The following is a 20,994-nucleotide window of genomic DNA, read 5'->3' on the forward strand; positions in this document are numbered from 1 at the left end:
CGCCGCCACCGCCGCTGATGCTGTTTCTGTTTGTATCTCTCTCTCTCTCTCTCTTTCTTGCTCACGCGTTTTCTCCACGAACGAGGGACCATATAGATCCGCAGAAAATATATAGCAACTCTTTCCTCGAGTGTCGAGAGCAGCGGCGCTGCCAGCCATACTTAAAAGCTGCAGGCTACATAACGCCAACACGTAAGGGAAAATCTGTGTCACGATAAGCCCTGCCAGCGCTGAGCACTGCCCTCGCTGCAAATATCTAAGAAGTATGGGAAAGAGAAAAGACGATTGTTCGGCGACTAGCCATTTGTGCCTCATGTGCAGCTTGCAGCGTTTATGCAGCCGGCGCTGCAGAGTCCGGCCTCCGCTGCGACGAGCTATTTGCTCGCAGCGATCTATTTGGATCGAGGCGAGCCTTGATTTTTCGCATAAGCGCAAATGATATTGCGAATATTAGCTTAATTAGCTGCCGCTCTTTGTCTCATAGGGCTTGCATGTCCCGGGCTGCACATTTTTGGCTCCAACGTTATGTAAGATCGACTAAGCAAATTAGCAATCGCAGTGGTACTCTCGATCTCGAGCTTGACCACTAAATTCGAGCAACTACAAAATATTTACTTGTTATTAATTGTACGTGGCGTCCGCGCGCTTCAAAGTAGTTGCTTACACATATTCGACCGGCTTCATATGCGTACATAAATGAAAAACAAAGTTAAACAAACTCGTGTTTACTGTTATTGAGAGCATCTAAAATGTGACCTGCTGAATACATTGCGGAAATCAGGACAGCCAATTTCTTGACGATGCCGTTTTGTACCTGTATGGTTAAAATGTTGATCTTATGCAGCTGTCGACAACGTTCCATTGTATTTAGCCTGATGAATAAGTGTTTTTATTGATGCTTTTTCAATTGGCTGAGTTCATAAAACACATTTAAAAATATCAATTGTAAAATAATGATCATTTCAAATAAATAGCGTTGTAGATGATTTATTGCGAGTATATTGTCGTGCAGTTATAAAAATGAAGATTGTTGATACCTGATTTATTAATTGACTTTTTTATTTTTTATTTATTATATAAATGGTATTGACGCTGAAATATATATGTAACTTTGTATTTAAGCTTTTGAATTTTTCGTGTTTAAATTGAAATGTAACATTTTGATATTTTATTCAGAAATTTTTTTCTGAATAATCGATTTAAAAAAGACATTTTTCGTCATACTATTGCATAAATTATTTAATTTAAAAATTGTCAAAATAATATAAGACTCAATACGAGTTGTTTATAATTGAGTAAAATTATTATCACTCTACATTCGTTGGCAATTCCAAGATTCTGTAAGTTTTCAAATAAAATGTTGCGTTTTTATTTTAATTTTAATACACTCTTTATTAAATGCTAATTTCCAAAATATAAAGCGTTAAAAATTGATAATACAATTATAAAGGTGAAACTATTATAGGGTCAGTTGGAATTTAAAAATGTGCTGATGAACTAAATAAAATACTTAATTATATCCAGAAAGTATGACTTTCTCTGCCTCCTGTATCAATTCAACGATCCTATCCTTCAAGTTCTGTTCGTAGTCCGGATGGTCATCCATATTCTGTTGTATTATTTTTTTTCTGTTTCCTAAAAACCAAGCGTTCATTGTTTCTGGTTCGTTCATTATTTTCTGTAAAAGTTCCGGTTTCAAAAATACTCCAGGAAGATATAAGCAACCTAGGGCCATTCCCACTATTTTATGTTTGTGATAATCTTTCAACATGACATCGTAAGAAAATTCTTCAAGTGCGCATTTATTCCTCGACAGTATACCATTCAGACTCGAGTAGTAGTGATTAAACATGTCCAATTCATGTTTTTGTCGAAACTCTGGATTCGTGTGCAAGTAAATGAGCATAGCAACGTCGGTATTTGGGGATGCATATCTCAAGAATTGATAGTCCACCATTACGCAATTTGGATGAGGTACTGTTTTATCGAATAAAATGTTATTCTTCCATAAATCACCGTGACAAATGACGTTGCAACCATTGCCTTGCATTTTTACGAGACCAAAAACTAAATTGTAAATTTTTGGCACAATGCTCGAGTTCAAGCCGAACTTTTTGGCCATATAAGCGATGGCATCGAAGCCAACTGGTATGCCTCTAGCAAATTTTTTGTGGTACGCAAATAATTTCTCGTTGAATGCATTCGGATAAGCTTGTTTCATAGTTATTCCCAATCGTTTTTCCGTCAATATCGTTGAGGCATGGAATCTAGATAAAGCTGACAGTGCCGCCCTCAAATGCAATAGATCAAATTCGTTGCTCGCAATGACATTAAAATCTTGAGCTCTTAAATCTTCAAACACAAGCGTGTGTTCCCTAGCGAGGTAGCACTTCGGTGACCACCTCTGAAGTTTAAGTTTATTCATCATCAAAGGCTGAACTTCATCGTAAAAATGAACTTCTTCGGTGAACATGTCTTCGTCCATGAGCTCTTCTCTGATTAAAAAAGATTCGGGAAAGGTTTTAACGAAAAACGACTGTGACACGACATACTTTTTTTTGTTTGCCTCTTGCTGAGTTATAACTTCCAAGGAGCTATGAGTGCCAAAACAGCCTGTTTTGCTCTTCGTGAACGGCTTGAAGCGATACTTGAGAATTTCGGTCTCGGGACTAAGGGCGCGTGAAATCACTAATTTAATATCTTTAAAATTTAAAATTGACATTTTTTGCCAGAAAAAAGCATACGACACTTTTTCTCAATAAGAGCGTGTTTTTATTACTGACGCCTCAATTATAAGCTGAGCAAAAGTGTTTTTATCTTATCTCCAAACACTATAATATTCTGACTAGATGACAGAGACATTCAACTGGAATTAATTCGTACACAAAGCAATTAAATCGAAATTAGCTCTTGTTATGCGCAGATAAGATCTGCAACTGTTATATTTGTCGTATTATATAATATACTATAGATTTCCATACGCATATGAGAAACTAAGCTTTGTTTGTGTTTTAGAAAATCAGCATGTTATCTCACATCATATTTTACATTAAGCTAAACTAAAATTGAAGCTAAAATTTAAATTAGAATTGTGAAGATTTTTCCTTCTCATTACAAACCTTTATTTACATTTCATAGATTACACCTATACAGTGAAATTATAACTGTAATTATAATTTCAATAGTTGATCCGATCTCTCAATAATTTCTTCGATTCCTTCAATTATCAAATCCCTGTAATTAGAGTCTCGTTCCATCATATCCAAAATCATTTGGGATCTATCACTGAACAACAATTTGGAAAATCCTTCCGAATCTTCCGTCATTTTAGCGCATTCCTTTCCCTCCATCATATTGGAAGGAGTGTATAACAAATTAGTCACGACTCCAACGACCCTCAACTCTTCAAACTCCTCTAGAAGCTCGTCGTACTTAGGCAGTGGGAATTTTTCGTCTCTTGATTTCAAAATTGTACATAGTTCTCGATGGTAATGCTTCAATAAATCTAATTCATATTTATTTCTAAGATCTCTCACGGTATTGATGTACAACAACTGAAGAATATCGACGCTCACAGGTGCGTATCGAACTAATTGAAAGTCAACAAGAACACATTTTTGTGAATCGTCAAACATAAGATTGTACGATTTAGGATCGCCGTGGCAAAGAACGTTTTTTCTGTTTGCCGAAATTGAAATCTTATCGAAAATACGATCGCACACCTGACGAATCGTGGAACCATCTAATCCGAGGTGCTGTGCGATGGTCGACGCAGCGCTAACGCCACTTTCGAACCAATCGCGAAATACGCTTGAACGTGAAAAGATATTCTCTTCCACCACTCGAGGGTACAACTCAAGAAATGTTTTACCCAGGCGCTTTTCAACCAGCATGGACGAGGCGTGTAATTTTGCGAAAGCACTCAAAGCTGCTTTCAAATCTGAAACATCTAGTAGCTTTCCTTTGAGCGTAAAGTTTTTCAATTTCAGATCTTCGAACACCATGGCGTCTTTTTTTATCAAAAAACATTGCGCTATCCATGATTTATCCTTTAAGCTATTCATCAGCTCTGGCAGGATTTTTTCGTAGAAATGAATTTCTTTATAGAAAGCTCTACATCCTTCAATGATAGATACCTGCGATTCGATGCCGTAAGGAATGGATTTCACAAAATATGATTGCGTTCGGACTGTGCATCCATTTTCTTGTAATATTTCAATAATCAATTGACGATGAGCTCCCAAAAATCCAAGTTTTTCAGCTGACAAAGTTCGTAGATGATAATTAACAATTTTGAAATCAGAATCACACGCCACTTTTACAACATATTCAACATCTTCTCGAGTGATTGGATCTCCATCACGAAATTTGGATTTTCCTTTGCCATTCATATCTTGCATGTTGCGTCTGTCTGCCTGTCACGTCGATCAAACCACACTACCTTTTCACGACTGATTTTCTGAAACAATGAACATGGCACCAAGTATAAGTGAATATATACATCTTATTTATAAAATAATGTAAGAAGAGTTTTTACGACCCATTGATTAATCAAAATTTATGATCTTTACTGCAATGATGAAAAACAAATAAGTACAGTAGACATTACCATCATTAAACAAGTCTATAAATTAAATTTTTGAATAAAAATTTTGTATAAAAAATCGAAATAACTCAGATTTATTGTCACTTACATTTTTCAGAATATCAAGCTTTCAAAGTAATTAAGAAATCTAGCAGTCTAATAATCCATGACAAGAGACCTTGAATCTTTGTGTAAATGGGATACAGGCAAACCCCGTTATCCGCGGATTCGCTATCCGCGATTCTTCGTATCCGCGGTACCCTCATTTGTGACCCGCGGTTTTTTTTCTGGAGGTTAACATTTTGTGCGCGTAAAATTAAAACATTTTTTTATTAATTTTTTTTTAAATATGACTCGACCAACGTCAAAAAATCAGTTTCAAACGAAAAAAAGCGCCTTTAATTGGTCGAAAATATCAAAATCTCAATGCATTGGTAGCTGATGAAAAATTTGCTACCCTCGCAAGAAGATTCGACGTCAACGAGTCTTCGATCAGAACTCATTGAACGAGCCATAAATCATGAGCCAATAATGACTCGCAGCCTTCAATTCAAGCAAGATAAAACAAAATCATTGCAGTGTTATGAAAATTTATACAAAGATTTGATGCGCAGAGCGAAGCAAGAAAGTTTGACTGAGTTTTTTACTCGAAAATGAATAAATCCTTTGACTTAAAAAAAAAAAGTTGTTTTATTCTTTCGTACATTAACATTTCAGCTGGACGAAGAACCGAGCCCCCCTTTTCCCATAAGAACAATGCTTCGGTATCAGCGGTTTCGGTATACGCGGTACTTTTTTGGAACCGAACCCCCGAGGATAACGGGGTTTGACTGTATAGTATCTAATACAGCAATTATAAAACAACTAAATAAAAATGGACCTTAAAGATTCTAAAAGGAAATTTCATCCTCACCTTTAGACTTATAATGCAAATTAATAACTAGAAATGACCTTTTGAAATATATACGGACTCACGAAAATTGTCATTCATCTTATTTACTGCCATATTAATGGATTTATTATTTGCTTGCCAATATACCTGAACTAGACACTAAATACAGAGATAAGATCTCTTCGAGATGAATAATTTGCAAAGTATACTGAAAAATAAAAGTTTATGTTATTGCAGCAAAAAAGATTATAATACCTATGCCGAAGAGTCGCTCTGTAACTCTGATTATATTTTTATTCCGATTAATTTTTAAAATAACCAATCAAGCAAACTATAAATGAATTTTTGAATAATTAATCTTTTATGAAAATGAATAAATGATAATATCAACATCATAGATTTTTGGAATATAAACTCAAAATAAATCAGATATATTAGTGATAAAAAAGTGATAATAAACTGATTGAAAATTATTCATGTTAAATTATAAAAAAAGTTAGCTGTATTTATGTATAAAAAGATAAAAGAATTCAGTTAAGGATCCCGCATAAAGAGTTGAAGTAATGCATTCCAATAAGATACTTCAATAAAATATTTTATTACATTTTTTAATGCTATATAAATAAACTAAAATAGAATTCACAAGTAATAATATTTTACAGAATTATATTTTTCCTGAAGACTTTACAGAATTAAAAGTTGTTCGGACCTCTCTACCAATTCTTCAATGACTTCCAAAATTCGACTTTTGTATACAGGGTCTTTTTCCATAATGTTGAGAACCAAATCAATTCTGTCGCGAAACAGTAAATTCATGAAACCGTCAGAATCTTGGGTTATTTCAGCGCACAATTTGCCTTCAACGTAGCTTATTGGAGAATACAGCATCGCAGTGACAATTCCTACGAGTCTCATAGCTTCGAATTCTTGTAGCATATCTTGAAAGTCGGGCTGATCCAAGTCTTGGTCATTCCGGCTCAGTTCAGAGGAAAATACATCGTGATAGAACTTCAACATTTCGCGCTCGACTTTTTCTCTCGTTTGCCTTCGCAGGTTTAAGTACAGGCATTGCGTCACGTCGCTCATGGCAGATGTGTAACGAACCAATTGAAAGTCCACCAGAATGGCGCGATCCGCCAAGGGCCGTGCGTCATTGAACATGATGTTGTTGGACCAAGCGTCTCCGTGACAAACGACGTTTCTCCACTTTTTTGAAGCCGAAATTTTCTCAAAGACTCGCTGGCATATTTGACGAATCGAGCTGGAATCCAAGCCAGTCATGTTGGCGATTTCAACGGCTAAGTTAACTCCGGTCCGGAACCATTCATGAAATTTATTTGAAGATGAATTTGTGAAGATGCATTCTTTCATGGCGCGAGGATACAATTCCAAGAAGGTCTTGCCCAATCGCTTTTCGGCCAGAATAGAGACACAATGTAATTTGGCCAACGCACTCAAAGACGATTTCACCGAATCTAGATCCAAAGTTTTGTCCTTTGTGTCGTAATTCAACATTTTCAAATTTTCAAATATCAATACGTCATCTTTGACGAGATAACAATTTACCAGCCACGTATTGTCCGTTGAGCTTTTTATCAATTCTGGAACAATGAACTTGTAAAATTGGCCTTCTTTGTAAAAAGACTGACAACTTTCGATGACTTCGGCTTGAGCTTCAACACCGTAAGGCACACTTTTCAAAAAGAACGAGTGAATCTCTTTTTCGATGCGATTCTTTCTAAACACTGTTACCACGAGAAATTGATGATCTCCCATAAATCCAACCTTTTCTTCCGAGAAAGCCTTTACGTGGTAATTGATAATTTTAAAGTCTATCCCAAGCGCTTTTTTCGTCACTCCCTCGACGTCTTGTCTCGTAAGTATGGCACTCGTACCTTTGAACAGGAATTTATTTGTATCATTATTGAACATTTCTTCACTATTATTTTGTATCACGGCCTCCATTATTCAAGCTAACGGTTTGAAAAGTAGTAATTGATGTTACAAGCAACTGACATGCGCTCAAGTACGGAAGCCGTTGCGAACGATTTGATCGACTATTTATGAACTTTTCACATTATATTTGACTTCGCTATCAGTTAGCTCTTAAAACGTATTTTAGTGGTGTTTTCTTTGCAAATAATTCTATCTGACGTTTCCCTCGTGCTTCGTCTTTTTAATAAAAAAATTATAATTAACGATAAAAATTGCATCTCAATGTGTAACATGATGCCATTTTTAAAATTTTACCATAATATTTCGCAGAGCAGTATACGATGTAACATTAAAGCACTACAATAGTAAAAGTAAACTTTGTAAAATTACTGAAAAATTTGTGAAAAGTATCACGTTTTTAATCAAAGGTAAATATACTTTAAACCTTGCAATTCATTATGGTTATTATTTTAGATATTAGCACTTTTATTAGGTGCAGCAAAATATAAAACCTTTTTAAAATTTCGTGGAGGCTGCATGAGATATTTTTTAATATGAGACTTTGGAGACAAAGGCCGATACATATTTTCAACATAAATTGGAAGAGATATCGTAAATTTACAAAAAGCGATTTTTCTTCACCGGTAACTTTTTTTGACTACTAAGGCACCTAGAATCAAAATAAAAATATTCTTTTGAAGTTGAATGGTTTTCTAGGTCAGTACGTAGAATTTTAACCCAAAAGTGAAAATTGTGGAAATAGCAGCTTTCCAAAAAAAATTCGAGTTTTGTGAAAAAATTTCGCTGTAAATCGTTTATAAAAATGGAAACTACTTCCCTTAATAATGTTATTTTGAATCTTGATTTGAAATTTCAGCAGAAAATGTTGTTTCGAGAAAAACGCGTTCAAAGTTTTTCTTGCGACTTTCACATAAAACGGTGTAGAAAAATCAAAAATAAAACTTTTTAAAATTATTCTTACCACATAAAACTAATTTGGTTTTATTCTAGAAACCTAAAGGAAGCTTTTAATGCAAAAAATTAAATTTTTGGAAAATCTTAGAGTGGTGATACCTCTATTTAAATTATCTAAATGTAATATCTAAATATAATCTAAATATAAATTTAATAAAAGATCGATAATTACTAAAGTTTCTCAAAATTACTATGAAATTGGGAATAAATATCGATTATAAATTAATTTGAATTGAAAGTCGCAAAGAATGTGTATCAAGTAGTAACTATGTAAAGTTTAAAAAAGTGCGTTAGAAATATAAATATAGACTCACATCGTTAGTTTTATAATCATATTTAATTTATTCGTTTACTGGAAATAACTATTATTTGCATCAATTTAAAAGATTAAAACTTGTTTCATTTTGAGTGTTAAATTTAAGCATTGTTTAAAAAAATTCATTTAATGATCAGCTTCTACTCATGATGATGTTTACGACAGTGGATCATAAAAATGAGTAAATATGATATTCTATAATTTATGACGCGCGTTCAAAATTCATCTTCAAATAGATATTCTAAAAAATAATCTCCGTGACATTGAAATTGTATGATGGACCTGTGTATAAATTTCAGGCGATAAAATTTTCCTCGCGAAAAAGCTCAAACTCTTCGACTGCATTATCAACGCTCGATCGATGAATTTTCACTGCTGCACTGGCAGTCGCGTCCTGACCCACTGCTGGATGTAATCTAAATTTATTACGTACATACATTCGTACGTCTAATCGTTCACATTGTATTATATTTATATATAATAACTTGCTTCCAACACATATAGGTATAGACAATATTGTGGGCTTTAGTGTAGCAAACTGAATCATTCCTGGTTCTGATCCGCCCTTGATCACAACGCGCATGAGCTCCTCGTGTGCGCGACGCAGCTGCGAGAGAGCGTAATATCGCATACAATAACGTACAGGCAGCCTACTCGGCCGTTCCATATATAGCGAATAGCGCATGAGGCTGCAGAGCATCGTCGCACAGCACGCGAGCAAGTCCAGTCTCAGTGTAGTACTTTTTTCACATCGCCGCAGAAAAAGTGAATCCCTCGCAGTTTTTTTCTCAATTTACCTGCACCTTCAGCACGCCGTTCTTCAAATATATATAACATAACATTTGCTTAACGCTGCAGAGGAATTGATTTTCTCTTTTGTCGTTAAGATCATCCGTTGCTTATTTTTATTGATCGTCTTCTGATAACAGTAAACAACCCTTGACTATAAAGGTAAGACTTGATCGATCTGTTTTTTTGTACTTTTATTTCCTTGGAACACTCCTCATGGACAATATCTTTAATTCTACGTTAAAAATAAAACAAAAGTAGATGCGGTTTAATAGTTCAAGAACGTTTTACGTCATGTATCAAAAAATTACAACGTTTTCAGCCCTTTCATTCAAAATATTCATTATTTTAAGAGTCATTTTCGGAGGTTGGCTCTTCCTTGAAACGTGTCTGCAATGTCGAGCATTTTTCACGTAGTGTCTCCCTACCGCGTGATATACTTGAGCCCGAGGGCTTTGTAGGTGCTTGAACCTTGGTTGTCCAGCGTGTGTAACACAGTGCAACAAAATATATAGTTAGTCTACTTATCCTTGGCATACATAGGTATATGCACGCGTGACCCGCTTTGTTGCTTTTAAGTCAATTATATCTTTTACCAATTAAAACTTGAACTAGCTTAAACTTGTTTTAATCTGACATCAACTCACGATTAAGTGCGCTTAGCCATGAAAATTCGGTGCAGTCCCGATCGAGTCGGGTTTAGGTGGTAAAACCTACTAACGTGAAAAATTATAATTATTTACTTTTTTTTTTGCAGTTTCAATAATGGTGGCTCACACTGTATTGCTTGACTTTACTGTACCATCTAGTCAAGTCATGGATGTAGAAAAGAGAGCTAATCTCAAAGCAAATATCACTAATGTTCTCGAGGAATACTTTGTTGGGTTGAAAAATTTGACTGAATCCAATGTTAATGGCAGCTTGTTGATTTTGTTTACTGGTCCAAAGGGTAGCTTGATAACAGTGCGTGCTTACCCAGAAGGTTTGGTCACGGTTAACATTGAATACTATAAACAAGACGATGAAGATGCGATTCTAGATTTCAAGGTAACTAATTTATATTTAAGTCTTATGATTCTATTACCAAATGGAATAAATTTTTAACATATTTGGATATGGTGAATGTTTTAAATTTTTAAATCTTTTGTATTGTTTCACTAAATCTATAAATTTTTATTTATTATAATTGACATAAACTTTTCTGTAATATTTATTTTATTGATAACTTATTCTTTTTTGAATCGGTAAAAGTTATAAAACATTTTTCTATTACATACAAATAAACATGAGAAATATATAACTGAGAGAATATTATAGCAATGGGAATACTTGGAAGCTGATGTTGCTATGGCTTTGAACAGCCAGCGCAGCAAACGTTTGCCACCTGTAAGACGAGGGACCATTTATGAACTCTATCTGACCCTTTCAGGTAGAAAATATTTTACCTCGAATGAATTTGTAGTCTTGAAAAAATCATTCCAAATATTTATATTTTTAAAGCAAATCTCTAATTACAGTCATTTAATTTTAGTACTAAGTTTTATCATTTACTATTAACCCTCAAAAGCCTACATTTCCCAGTATCATAAGAAAAAGTTGAATTTGACCTTGGCTTTTGTTTAAAAATAGAAGAATTTGCACCAAAAATTTTTAAAATTGTATTAAATTATATCAAGTAAACAGTGTGTCTGAGAGATGCAAAGCTGAAATTCATTTTTATCTTCATGGTTCAAAAAGGTTTTTTGGCGTTGTTTTGCAAAAAAATAGAACAAGTCTAATGTGTAGACTTTAAAAGAATGTAATAAAGTACACTCTTTTAAAATAATTATGTTGATAGATTAAAAAATGTTACTAATTAAAATTCATTCAAGTATTTTGTACCTTTTGCATTTGAGGGTTGATTATAAACGAAGCTGAGTTTAATTAGATTTATAGTTAATTTTCAAACCCTTCAGCACCATGATAATCGTTCTTGTATCAATCTAGTCAAGTATTTTAGCACTCATTGACTTGATATAAATTAGAAATTGCATAAACTAGTATTGTAGCTGTGTTACCATGATATTAAAAAATTATTTCGTTTGTTTTGTAACTTAGATTTAGCCAAAATTCTTTTAATGACAAATCGCCATTTTAAACACTTTTTTTATTCATTTTCAAGTTGTTTGATTTATTAGATAAAATTCAATTAATAATAATGATCACTTTTAAACTTAAATTATACATTTCTCCAATAATCATTAAAATTACTAAATATAATATAAACTAATCGTCGTTCAATATGTAACACGTTAAAATACCGCAATCATATTATGTGTTTAGTTATGTATATTTATATTTATTATTTAAATATTCCACTCATCGTTTTATTTTGTTCGTTTTATTGTTTTGGTGAAAAAAAATTAAACTGCGATGATTGATTGTGATGCTTGCCTTGTGACACGATGATGGCTGAAAATGATCGTTATTCTTATATACGAAAAAATTACTATAACGTATAGTCCGGCAGAGAATTGGAGACAACATTACAGTCGGCCACATCTGCCTCACGTTCACACACAATAGCCCCGATTAAACGTGGTGGCTTTGACAGATACTTTCCGACCTCTGGTGAGTTATCATCTTTTCTGATGTTTTTTGTCTAACACCTTGTAATTTTCAAGACAACGGGGTATGCGTTCAGTTGATTCGATCAACTTTTTTAACAAATGGTCACTGGTGTCGCTATATAATACAACTTTCTTTTCTCTATATACTTTTCTTGTATAATGTATTGTAATATTGTTTTCGGCGTCTCTCGTAACAAACGTTAAAAATTATCTCTTTCAGTCCAACTCTCTTCATTGAGTGCGTTTCGAATTCTTAAGAAATATTAGTGTCAAGTGTACATATCATATATTATATTTATATTGATAATATATGTGTATATACATCTATAAGATACATTCATAAAAATGTCTTTCATATGCATATGCAATCTTTGGTGCTCCGCTTCGTAAATAATTTCTGCTTAGTCCAAGTTTGAGGCACGTGATATCGATTCAAGTTACACAAATAAGACTGACTATTTATATGATACAAAAGGATATGCGCTATCATATTAACTTGCGAATCTAACACTCGATCAGACAAGATGACAATGAGCCTGTGAGCTTCTGGATTGTGTGCAATGAATCTGTGGTTTGGTATTGATGATTGCGTATGTCATGTATACGTTTTTCTTTTAGTTTCATTCACTTCGTTTAGCACTCACAAACGCACGTTTATTATTGTTCATTTATCTATATTCTTGCTTTAAATCACGCTTGTTCCCAATATCACGTTGCATGCATCGCTTTGCTCGATTTACAATGGTGATCAATACAGGAATATCCCTGAAATTACTATTTCCATCTAAATATTAATGTTTCTATTTTGAAGTTCAAAAAATTATTGTAAAAAAGTTAAAAGTACTCAAATCTTCGTACCTGAAAACTCGAAAATTATAAACAAAAAGAAAACTTGTTTTCTTTAATTTGACCATCATTCATTTATTATCAAGTTAACTAACGTTCACTTTTTGATAAAATATCGGAAAGAAGCAAAACTTTGAGTTAATAATTTAGTGCAATGTAATGATAGAAAACGCATAACTCAAAACTAAAATCGAAAACTTGTAAGTATTATCTTCTGCATTTTTTTTAACTTTTAAACCATCAAAACGATCAATTTACGATATATTATATTTTCTTCACTATTATATTGTTCTTCAAAAAGTTACGAAAATGTTATTCTTGAAAGTGTTGTCACAGCTTTTAACACATGTAATTGTTTGAAGACCAATTATTTCGTAGATAAGTGAATTTTACATTAATATAGAAAAAAATGAAATCAATAAAAACACACTTGAATTGATCTATTAAATTAATTATTGAAAGAAAGTTCTAAAAAAAATTTTTTTTTCTCAAGACGAAAGATTGCTCGAATACGACATTGACAAGTTGGTCTTCGAAGCTCGCTCGCCCTATCAAAAAGTGCAGATATGTCACTCAAAGTCGCTTGGAAATATGCTGATCCTTGATGAACTTCAGAGTATGTACATGAAGAATTTTCTGAAAAATGTTGCCATCGCAATACTACTTGAACATCTCATTTATGTTATAATTTTTTTAGATATGTCAGAGGCTGACTTGATCTACACCGAGACCCTCATGCAGCGAGGAAAAGAAAATTACGAAGGCAAAGAAATAGTCATTCTTGGTGGCGGTGACGGTGGCTTACTTTGGGAATTGCTCAAAGAAAATCCCAAGCATGTCACCATGCTTGAGGTATTGACACACACACACACACACATATGTATATTATACGGACAACTGCATTGTCGGATAACTATCGATTATTTTGTATATTTTTAGATTGACGATGTTGTTATGAAGGCTTGTAGTCAATATATGAGAAGTGTTTGTGGCGATTGTTTGGATAAAAGGAAGACTTCCAATTACGAGGTAATTTATTCTTTTTTTCAAGTCACAGAAGTGAATTTGTCATCCTATAAACTCTCATCATGACAATTTTACAGATTATTGTTGGTGATTGTATGAAAACCTTGACTCACATGATTGAAGAGGGACGTCAATTTGATTACGTCTTTGGAGATCTCACAGACATTCCAATCAGTACATCTCCGCACGGTGATGCTTGGGACTTTATCAGACTTATCCTGAATGCTTCGATGAAAGTTTTGAAACCAACTGGCAAATATATGACCCATGTAAATAGATACTATAAGCTCAACGACGATCTCAATTATCATTTTAAAAAATTCTTTATTTACTTTTTAGGGTAATGGCACTTCGTGCCCAGAATCATTGACTATGTACGAAGATGTTTTGCAACAATTGGCAGTCCCCGTTAAGTTTACCAAAGATGTAGCATTTATTCCATCATTCTTTGAAAATTGGGTCTTTTATCAAGTTTCGCTCAAATGATGGATTAGTCACAAAAATGATACCAATTCAACATTGACAAAACAACTCTGTCACATTAAAGCACCTTTCTTATGACACGAGTTGTATTTTTACGTTATTTTGAATTCAAGTATATTTCTTTATTGTAAAAGTTCCTTCGTTTCCCAAATCAGATAGCACTCCAAAAAATGAAGTCAACTTATATAACATTTAACAATATAATAAACATCAATTATAATCGACCAGTTTTTTTGTAAATAAATAATTGCTTCTATTTTACAAAAATTTAAATGAAAAGTATTGCAATTACATAGGAAAAAAATTACTGCTTATTATGATAATAATTATATTTGTAACGATAATAATTAATGACAGCCATAGTATTGACTAAGAAAATTATAAGAACATTTTCTTAGTAAAATTAAAAAGAATTTAAATTTAATCCTGCAAATATTACCTTTTTTTAGTGTGTTAATGTCAAAAAGTAATGTTACACATAGTTGAACTAATGTCACGTGCAAAACAAGCGAGAAAAATAACCATATGAGTTTGTCTTATTTATTATATGCAAGTTAAACAGTCGTTATAAAAAGTTGTGAATTGATCTTTCTATTTTAATCAACTGAAAACTTTTTGGTCTTGAATAAAATTTAAATCTGTACTATTAAATCGAAAACAAGAAAAATCTACGGAATTGAGAATATACATTAGTTAGATCTGTTAGTTGAAATAATACATCTGATATTAATAATGGTCTTCAAAAAAGAAACTCAAGTTACCAAAAAATCAAACTGGAACATACTAGTGAACAAGTGCAATTGCGTTCATGTATTTTTGAATCAAGATTCTTACTCTTTGACGTACATTAAAACATGCCTAATGTACTATGAAATTAGTTAATTGTTTAGAACGAATTTACACATTTCTAAAAAGTTGAACGTTATTTTAATTATGGTAAATAGATGTTACATGTACATTGTCACAGTAGCTATTGCAATGGATTTTGTAATATTTTCATAGAAAAAATGAAAGAAAAATAAGCCTACCATTTTATTATTTTTTAATAAATTAACGATTATGTAGGGTCAAGTAAATTATTTTTGAAAATGCTCTTTTTAAACTGTAGATCAGTACCATTTAGAAATTTTTAAGATCAGTTGTTTTGAATTACTAATATTTTATTTACAAGCTAGAATTTTTTATATTCCATTGATGTATTTTTTCTTCGTACTCTTAAGTAATCAATGTATTCTCGCATTATGTATATGAAACTTGTAATACAAACAATAACATACTTTAATAATAAACTTCAATAATATTTATATTGTTAGAAAAAAACCGAATACTGAAACAAATATTATAGAGCTTATTATCATTCATGTTTTATCGATAAGGAGAAATAAAAGAAATATATTTCAATCGATGACCCAATTTTTAGGATTTTTATTTAACCCTTTGTGGTAATGTAGTTGATACATTAATAGAATTAAATATTATAACAAATATGATAATTTCGAATATTATTGATGTACTTCAATTAATTTTACATTATTATAGGTATGAGCTCATCTCATTTAAATGCATTCAAAGATAATTATTGATCTATTATTCGAGTTGGACGCGTTTCAAATTGTAAGTACACGTATTTCATAAAAAAACATTTATTTATTCATCTAAAACACTTAAAAATTAATTCAATTACAACGATACTTAATAAGTGAACGACTTGATCTATAATCTTAGAATATAATAACTTACTGACAGACACATCAGACTTTGATTCACATAAAAATTCGACGTGTTAAATATTGTGTAGTCAGCATAAAGAAATGATTCACAGAAAAGCTTACGGTATTTTGTGCATTTCATTTCTTCGCGGCAAGCTCTCAATTTGGATTGATTTATCAATGGTATACAATAAGGCGCGTGAATTGAACGCGTGCGTTAATTGTAGCTAAATGTACAAAAAAGGCTATTTATAGAGAATTCGAAAATCTTTGTGCAATTGAACCGAGAAAACTTTATGTTTCCAGGGGAAAATCCCGATATGATTGCGCATTGGATATTGTTGAAAATTGACCAATCTCGTGAATGATCGGCTCTGTTTCCGTTTCGGCTAGTATCTGTCGCAACCACTGTTGTATCGGAATCGGATATTCGTGTCCGATATCATTTGATTTGGCTTGCATTTGTTGCGTTTTTGCAGTGACTTGGCTTTCAGGGGTATTATTCTTATCAATGCTTGAATCTAGGTTATCAATTGTATCATCGTTGGGTAAAATCGAAGTTTCGGTTTCGGAGATTGTGACAAAGCTCGTTTCATTTACTTCAGTATTTTCGTTTACTGTCTCAATGAAAGATCCTGGAATACGATCGATAACATCCAAAGATATCGGGACGTTGTCATCGTTGTCATTGACGTCGGCGACGCCGTTATCGTTTGATATTACTTGTAGCTTTAGTCCGGTCGCTTGCTCGCTTGATCGAGCTGTCAAAGTATTTTTGATCACTTGTTTGGGGGTGGTCGCTATAACTGTTAAAAGAAATAATTAATTCGATTTTTCGAGTCATTAGACGACGAAAAAGTAAGCACAGCAAAGTTCATTTACCGGAAGGAATAACGTCGAGCGCAGTTGATCTGCTCGACTCAAAGTTCATAGGATTTAAATTGATGCTTATATTTTTACTCGGCCTGCCGAAGCTGTCTCTCTTTTTGCGAATGACGCTGCTCACGTCGAACTCGTCGGCCTCGCTCTTGAGCGACTTGTCGAAGCTGACGAAATCTTCGCTGGCCTCCTGGTACTCCTCGGCTTTGTAAGGCTCGTGCTCGTTTATGGCAATGCTGTTGGACAGGTCAATCTTGCCGAAATCCAGCAGACGTTGGACCAATTCCGGCTCCTGATTGAACTCGGCGCTGAGCATCGAGTCGGCGGGCAAAATCGCCCAATTTGACTGCACAAGGGACAGTTGCTGTCGATGCACCACCTCGACCTGGCGCAACAATTGGCGCTCCCGCTGCGCCAAGGCATCGTGCAGGCGAGCGAAGCTGTTCTTTATTTCGTGGCACACCTGCAAAAAAATAAAAAACGAGCATCTCGTTATATCAATGCGATCGGACGCTCGTCCCGGTTTCTCCTCTTATTATTATACATATACATACGAGTATATGGGCGTAGAGAATGAGGAAAATACCGTACAAGCGCGCTTATATTTACGCTACATAACAAAAGCAGCAAAGGTACGTACTACGCTCTCGTTCGCCCGTTTTTTTTTCACCCTTTCAACGTGGGAACTAAGGGAAACGAACTTTACCGCTATAATAGCAATGTACTGGAACAACGATTAGAAATAGTTCAGCTACTGTCCAAGGACGAGCGATCCGATTTATAAAAATACATTTTTTCAAACTTATCATGATTTCCGTTTATTATTGAGTCAAGGCTTTTAAGTATTTACTATTTCCACAATTCGCTGTTCGATGCAACGCGAACCTCTACAAAATGAATTTACTCGCATTTTTAGCGCTTTTCACGCGTCCAACTATCTTTTTTCTTACAGCCTTTCGAATTCTTGGCAACTGAACTCGGGGTTTTAAAAAGCTGATTCGGCAATTCGCGGCTACCGATTTGGAACAATCGTATGCAAATTTAATGCAGAAATTGACTCTACTTATGAACGGGAACTCATACAGAGACCAGTAATTGTACTATTTTATTTATTTCTGCTATTCTCAAGTCCAATAGATAACAAATTTTTAAAACATTTTCAATTATTATTATCGAAATAATTCTTTTTTTTTCTACATTTTTATTATTTGTATATAAAAACCTAGAAATTATTAGCATTTTCAGTATATTCATACTAAATCCAAAATAAATTTTATAACATCAAAATTAAAATGCATCGGAAAAAAAATTTCTGACAATGATGATAGAGTTCATTTTTTCTATGTACTTAATTCCGCGATACAACGTATAGTCTTTTCAATTTTTTAAGTCTCGAAAAAGTTTTGATGTAATAATATCGATTAGCACGAATAAACGTAAGAATAGTTATCTTAAAAATGATGATAGCCTCATAAAATATGATATCAAATTGTCCGAAAGAATCTATGAAAAATAGTAACAAGAATTTAAAATAGAATATTTTAGCTGAGAAATAACAATGAAAGTAGTTTATCCTACAGACATACGCTAAATTAATGTGCTGCAAATCAATTATAGGTTAGATTTTGCTAAATTTGTCGAAAGAATATTTGCAATGTCCATTTGACATTAAAGATAATACAAACAAATCAATTGTCCGTTGTGCAACTTTATTGAATATAATGTTTGCACGGGTACGATAAGAGTAGCAAGAGATTATATTAAAGAAGCAAGTGTTGACATTTGACGATTGTTTTGTAGGATACGTTCTGTTTATAAACTCGAAAGCGATTGTTATATTATATACTTATATTTTTGGTTAAATAAAACAAGGCGCAATTTGGAAGCACTGAATCATCATATCGATAAATTTAATTTGTCGCGTTATTTGTTAGTTGTCTACACCGCATCAAATTATCTGAAGAGATAATAGGTGTAAGTACGTAACAACATGAGCTTTAGACATTGCAGTACAATGCACCCAATCTGTAATACGGGATATAAACGTGAAAAAGAAAAAACACTGCACTCAAAAGGAAAAAACGCACTTGTTCGGCGGCCAGATCCAATTGTTTTTTCTTGTCAGCAATCAACTTGACTCTGGACAAACTCTCGTCGTCGATTTCCGTCGACAACAGAGACGATGGAGACGAAGGAGACGAGGGTGACGACGGCGACGATAAATCCTCATCTTTACCAACCATATCCTCGGCTTTATTTCACAAAACCGTCACTTTTTTTCATGTAGCTATGCTTCCGTATTGTCTCTGCACTGTCAACGAAAAAAAATGTGAGTGCGTCGTCTGTCTCTTTATATATAGCTGTATACTAACAAAGCAAACTGTTGGATAATACGCGGAGAGAAAATTAGCAGCGCACCATCGTATAGCCGACACCATGAGCGAGCGCTCGTTGTTCAGTCTAAATGTGCAGCTAAGGCAGAGTCTGTGCCTGAGCGACTGCTGGCTGCTTAGTGTGCGAAGACTTGAAGAGAAAAATAGTGTTCGAGCGCCAATGTTACAAGTATATATAATATGTAGTTGTATGCGCCCATACAGACGTGCTTGAAAACTCAACCGCTGTGCGACTGTTTCTGCTGCTCACGGAGCAAGTAGCAAACTACAACAGTGTTGGCACGCGCGGCACAGCCCACAGGCTGAGCAGATGTGCACATATTATACGCGGGCGCGTGTGTGTGTGTGTGTGTTGTATACATACTTTATGTATATAGGTATGTATCGGAGCGACCGAATAATAATAAATGAAATGAAAAGGGAGCAACAGCCGCCGTCGCTATCGTAGGCCGGCTGTGCGCTCGCTGTTGGTATTATAACTCGCATTGCCCTAACATTCGACGAGTCTCGTTGAGCCGAGCGGACACAATGACTTGGAGTTTTAGATCGATGAACCACCCGAGAACCTAAATGGAGCCTGCGAATTTGTCAGTATACCCATAAATAGGAAAGCCAGGCGGATATCATCGTTCGACGGAAAGTCGAGTAGAATAAAAGACATAGATTGCTGGATCGCACGATTTTTCGACAAATTGCGCCTACTTATGTTATTAATAGCAACGGCAGTGCGATGTATAGATAAGAGCCGGTCTTGATCCGTCGGCTCGTGACGCGCTCCTAATTACACCAAGCCGACTTTTTTACTTCAAATAAATTACTCGAATCAGTTGTATAGCGCTCTAGTGACAGCAGGAGGCGCATTACTGTATTTCAGTTACCTCATAGTAGAGTTGAGGTCTGATATCGAAGAATTTAATTGATAAATCGGAATACAATGTACCGGCCAAAAAATTGACAAGGCTCTTGAGCGTCAATCGATAGGCATTTCAAGAATATATAAAAAAATATCATACTATTAATACCTACTTATCGTGCAATCAGTTATAAAATTGAAACAGGAAAGAACGCCATGCATTCGTGTGTCGACGTTCAAGTGTACGAATGATTATTTCATTTAAGATTACTCAACTATTTGAACAAGCTATTCTAAAATTTTCTTCGAGGCTGTTACGCTTAAAATACGCTTTCTGATGAATAAATTACAACGTTTCATCTTAAACAAATGATTGTCTGTTCAAAACTTCTTTTGCGAATTGCTAAGAGTCAACCAGGTGAATTTTTATTTTCAGCAAATAACCGGTTTGATCCGGGCACATGTAATAGTCATATAATAAAGTGCGCGAAGTATAATGGAATATGTGATATGTCGTGCTCTGTAGCATCTCATGAAATGAATTTGAATTTGGCCACAGAAACTCCTATGAGAATTCATATGATAATTATCGGTCCAGAGTATTTTACTATATTGCAGCGAGTCTTGCATTATTATAGCACTGTGCAGTTTTCTTTTAAGTATATAGACGGATGTAAAGTTTTTTCTTTTCAAATATGCGATTC

The 20,994-nt window shown here is 34.0% G+C and overlaps 5 protein-coding genes across 7 annotated transcripts; 1 reads left to right on the top strand and 4 right to left on the bottom strand.

Annotated features, from left to right (window-relative positions):
- Nucleotides 1-1,225: 1,225 nt before the first annotated feature.
- LOC106655558 lies at nt 1,226-3,145 on the bottom strand. Its single transcript, XM_014376037.2, has one exon. It carries the CDS (start codon nt 2,720-2,722, stop codon nt 1,511-1,513), a length of 1,212 nt encoding a protein of 403 aa, XP_014231523.1. The 5' UTR covers nt 2,723-3,145; the 3' UTR covers nt 1,226-1,510.
- A 5-nt stretch (nt 3,146-3,150) lies between these two features.
- Nucleotides 3,151-4,512, bottom strand: LOC106655469. Its single transcript, XM_014375914.2, has one exon. It carries the CDS (start codon nt 4,398-4,400, stop codon nt 3,171-3,173), a length of 1,230 nt encoding a protein of 409 aa, XP_014231400.1. The 5' UTR covers nt 4,401-4,512; the 3' UTR covers nt 3,151-3,170.
- A 1,581-nt stretch (nt 4,513-6,093) lies between these two features.
- On the bottom strand, nt 6,094-7,509 carry LOC106655381. Its single transcript, XM_014375792.2, has one exon. The coding sequence runs from the start codon at nt 7,440-7,442 to the stop codon at nt 6,162-6,164; it is 1,281 nt and encodes a 426-aa protein (XP_014231278.1). The 5' UTR covers nt 7,443-7,509; the 3' UTR covers nt 6,094-6,161.
- Nucleotides 7,510-9,265: 1,756 nt separating this feature from the next.
- On the top strand, nt 9,266-14,539 carry LOC106657745 (spermine synthase). 2 transcript variants are annotated; one of them, XM_014379447.2, is made up of 8 exons: nt 9,266-9,654; nt 10,250-10,539; nt 10,810-10,921; nt 13,441-13,563; nt 13,645-13,799; nt 13,887-13,976; nt 14,051-14,242; nt 14,313-14,539. In XM_014379447.2, the coding sequence occupies exons 2-8, from the start codon at nt 10,258-10,260 to the stop codon at nt 14,457-14,459; spliced, it is 1,101 nt and encodes a 366-aa protein (XP_014234933.1). In that variant the 5' UTR covers nt 9,266-9,654; nt 10,250-10,257; the 3' UTR covers nt 14,460-14,539. The 2 variants fall into 2 exon arrangements, with proteins under 2 accessions (XP_014234933.1, XP_014234995.1); XM_014379509.2 differs by lacking the exon at nt 10,810-10,921 and adding an exon at nt 11,994-12,102 and having other exon boundaries at nt 9,267-9,654.
- A 1,312-nt stretch (nt 14,540-15,851) lies between these two features.
- On the bottom strand, nt 15,852-19,731 carry LOC106659641. 2 transcript variants are annotated; one of them, XM_014382319.2, is made up of 4 exons: nt 19,463-19,731; nt 19,132-19,355; nt 17,048-17,507; nt 15,852-16,971 (listed from the first exon to the last, which is right to left on the bottom strand). In XM_014382319.2, exons 2-4 carry the CDS (start codon nt 19,285-19,287, stop codon nt 16,460-16,462), a joined length of 1,128 nt encoding a protein of 375 aa, XP_014237805.1. In that variant the 5' UTR covers nt 19,288-19,355; nt 19,463-19,731; the 3' UTR covers nt 15,852-16,459. The 2 variants fall into 2 exon arrangements, with proteins under 2 accessions (XP_014237805.1, XP_014237795.1); XM_014382309.2 differs by having other exon boundaries at nt 19,417-19,731.
- Nucleotides 19,732-20,994: the final 1,263 nt, after the last annotated feature.

This window comes from Trichogramma pretiosum, unplaced genomic scaffold (assembly GCF_000599845.2).
Source record: "Trichogramma pretiosum strain Unisexual culture from Peru unplaced genomic scaffold, Tpre_2.0 scaffold34, whole genome shotgun sequence".
NCBI lineage: Eukaryota > Metazoa > Arthropoda > Insecta > Hymenoptera > Trichogrammatidae > Trichogramma > Trichogramma pretiosum.

Coding starts and splice junctions, on each gene's coding strand:
- LOC106655558 (XM_014376037.2), bottom strand. CDS start 2,722: ATGTCAATTTTAAATTTTAAAGATATTAAATTAGTGATTTCACGCGCC.
- LOC106655469 (XM_014375914.2), bottom strand. CDS start 4,400: ATGCAAGATATGAATGGCAAAGGAAAATCCAAATTTCGTGATGGAGAT.
- LOC106655381 (XM_014375792.2), bottom strand. CDS start 7,442: ATGGAGGCCGTGATACAAAATAATAGTGAAGAAATGTTCAATAATGAT.
- LOC106657745 (XM_014379447.2), top strand. CDS start 10,258: ATGGTGGCTCACACTGTATTGCTTGACTTTACTGTACCATCTAGTCAA. Junction 10,540..10,809: donor ATGCGATTCTAGATTTCAAG/GTAACTAATTTA, acceptor AGAATATTATAG/CAATGGGAATACTTGGAAGC. Junction 13,977..14,050: donor GGAAGACTTCCAATTACGAG/GTAATTTATTCT, acceptor ACAATTTTACAG/ATTATTGTTGGTGATTGTAT.
- LOC106659641 (XM_014382319.2), bottom strand. CDS start 19,287: ATGGTTGGTAAAGATGAGGATTTATCGTCGCCGTCGTCACCCTCGTCT. Junction 17,508..19,131: donor TGGATCTGGCCGCCGAACAA/GTGCGTTTTTTC, acceptor ATTTTTTTGCAG/GTGTGCCACGAAATAAAGAA. Junction 16,972..17,047: donor GCTCGACGTTATTCCTTCCG/GTAAATGAACTT, acceptor TTCTTTTAACAG/TTATAGCGACCACCCCCAAA.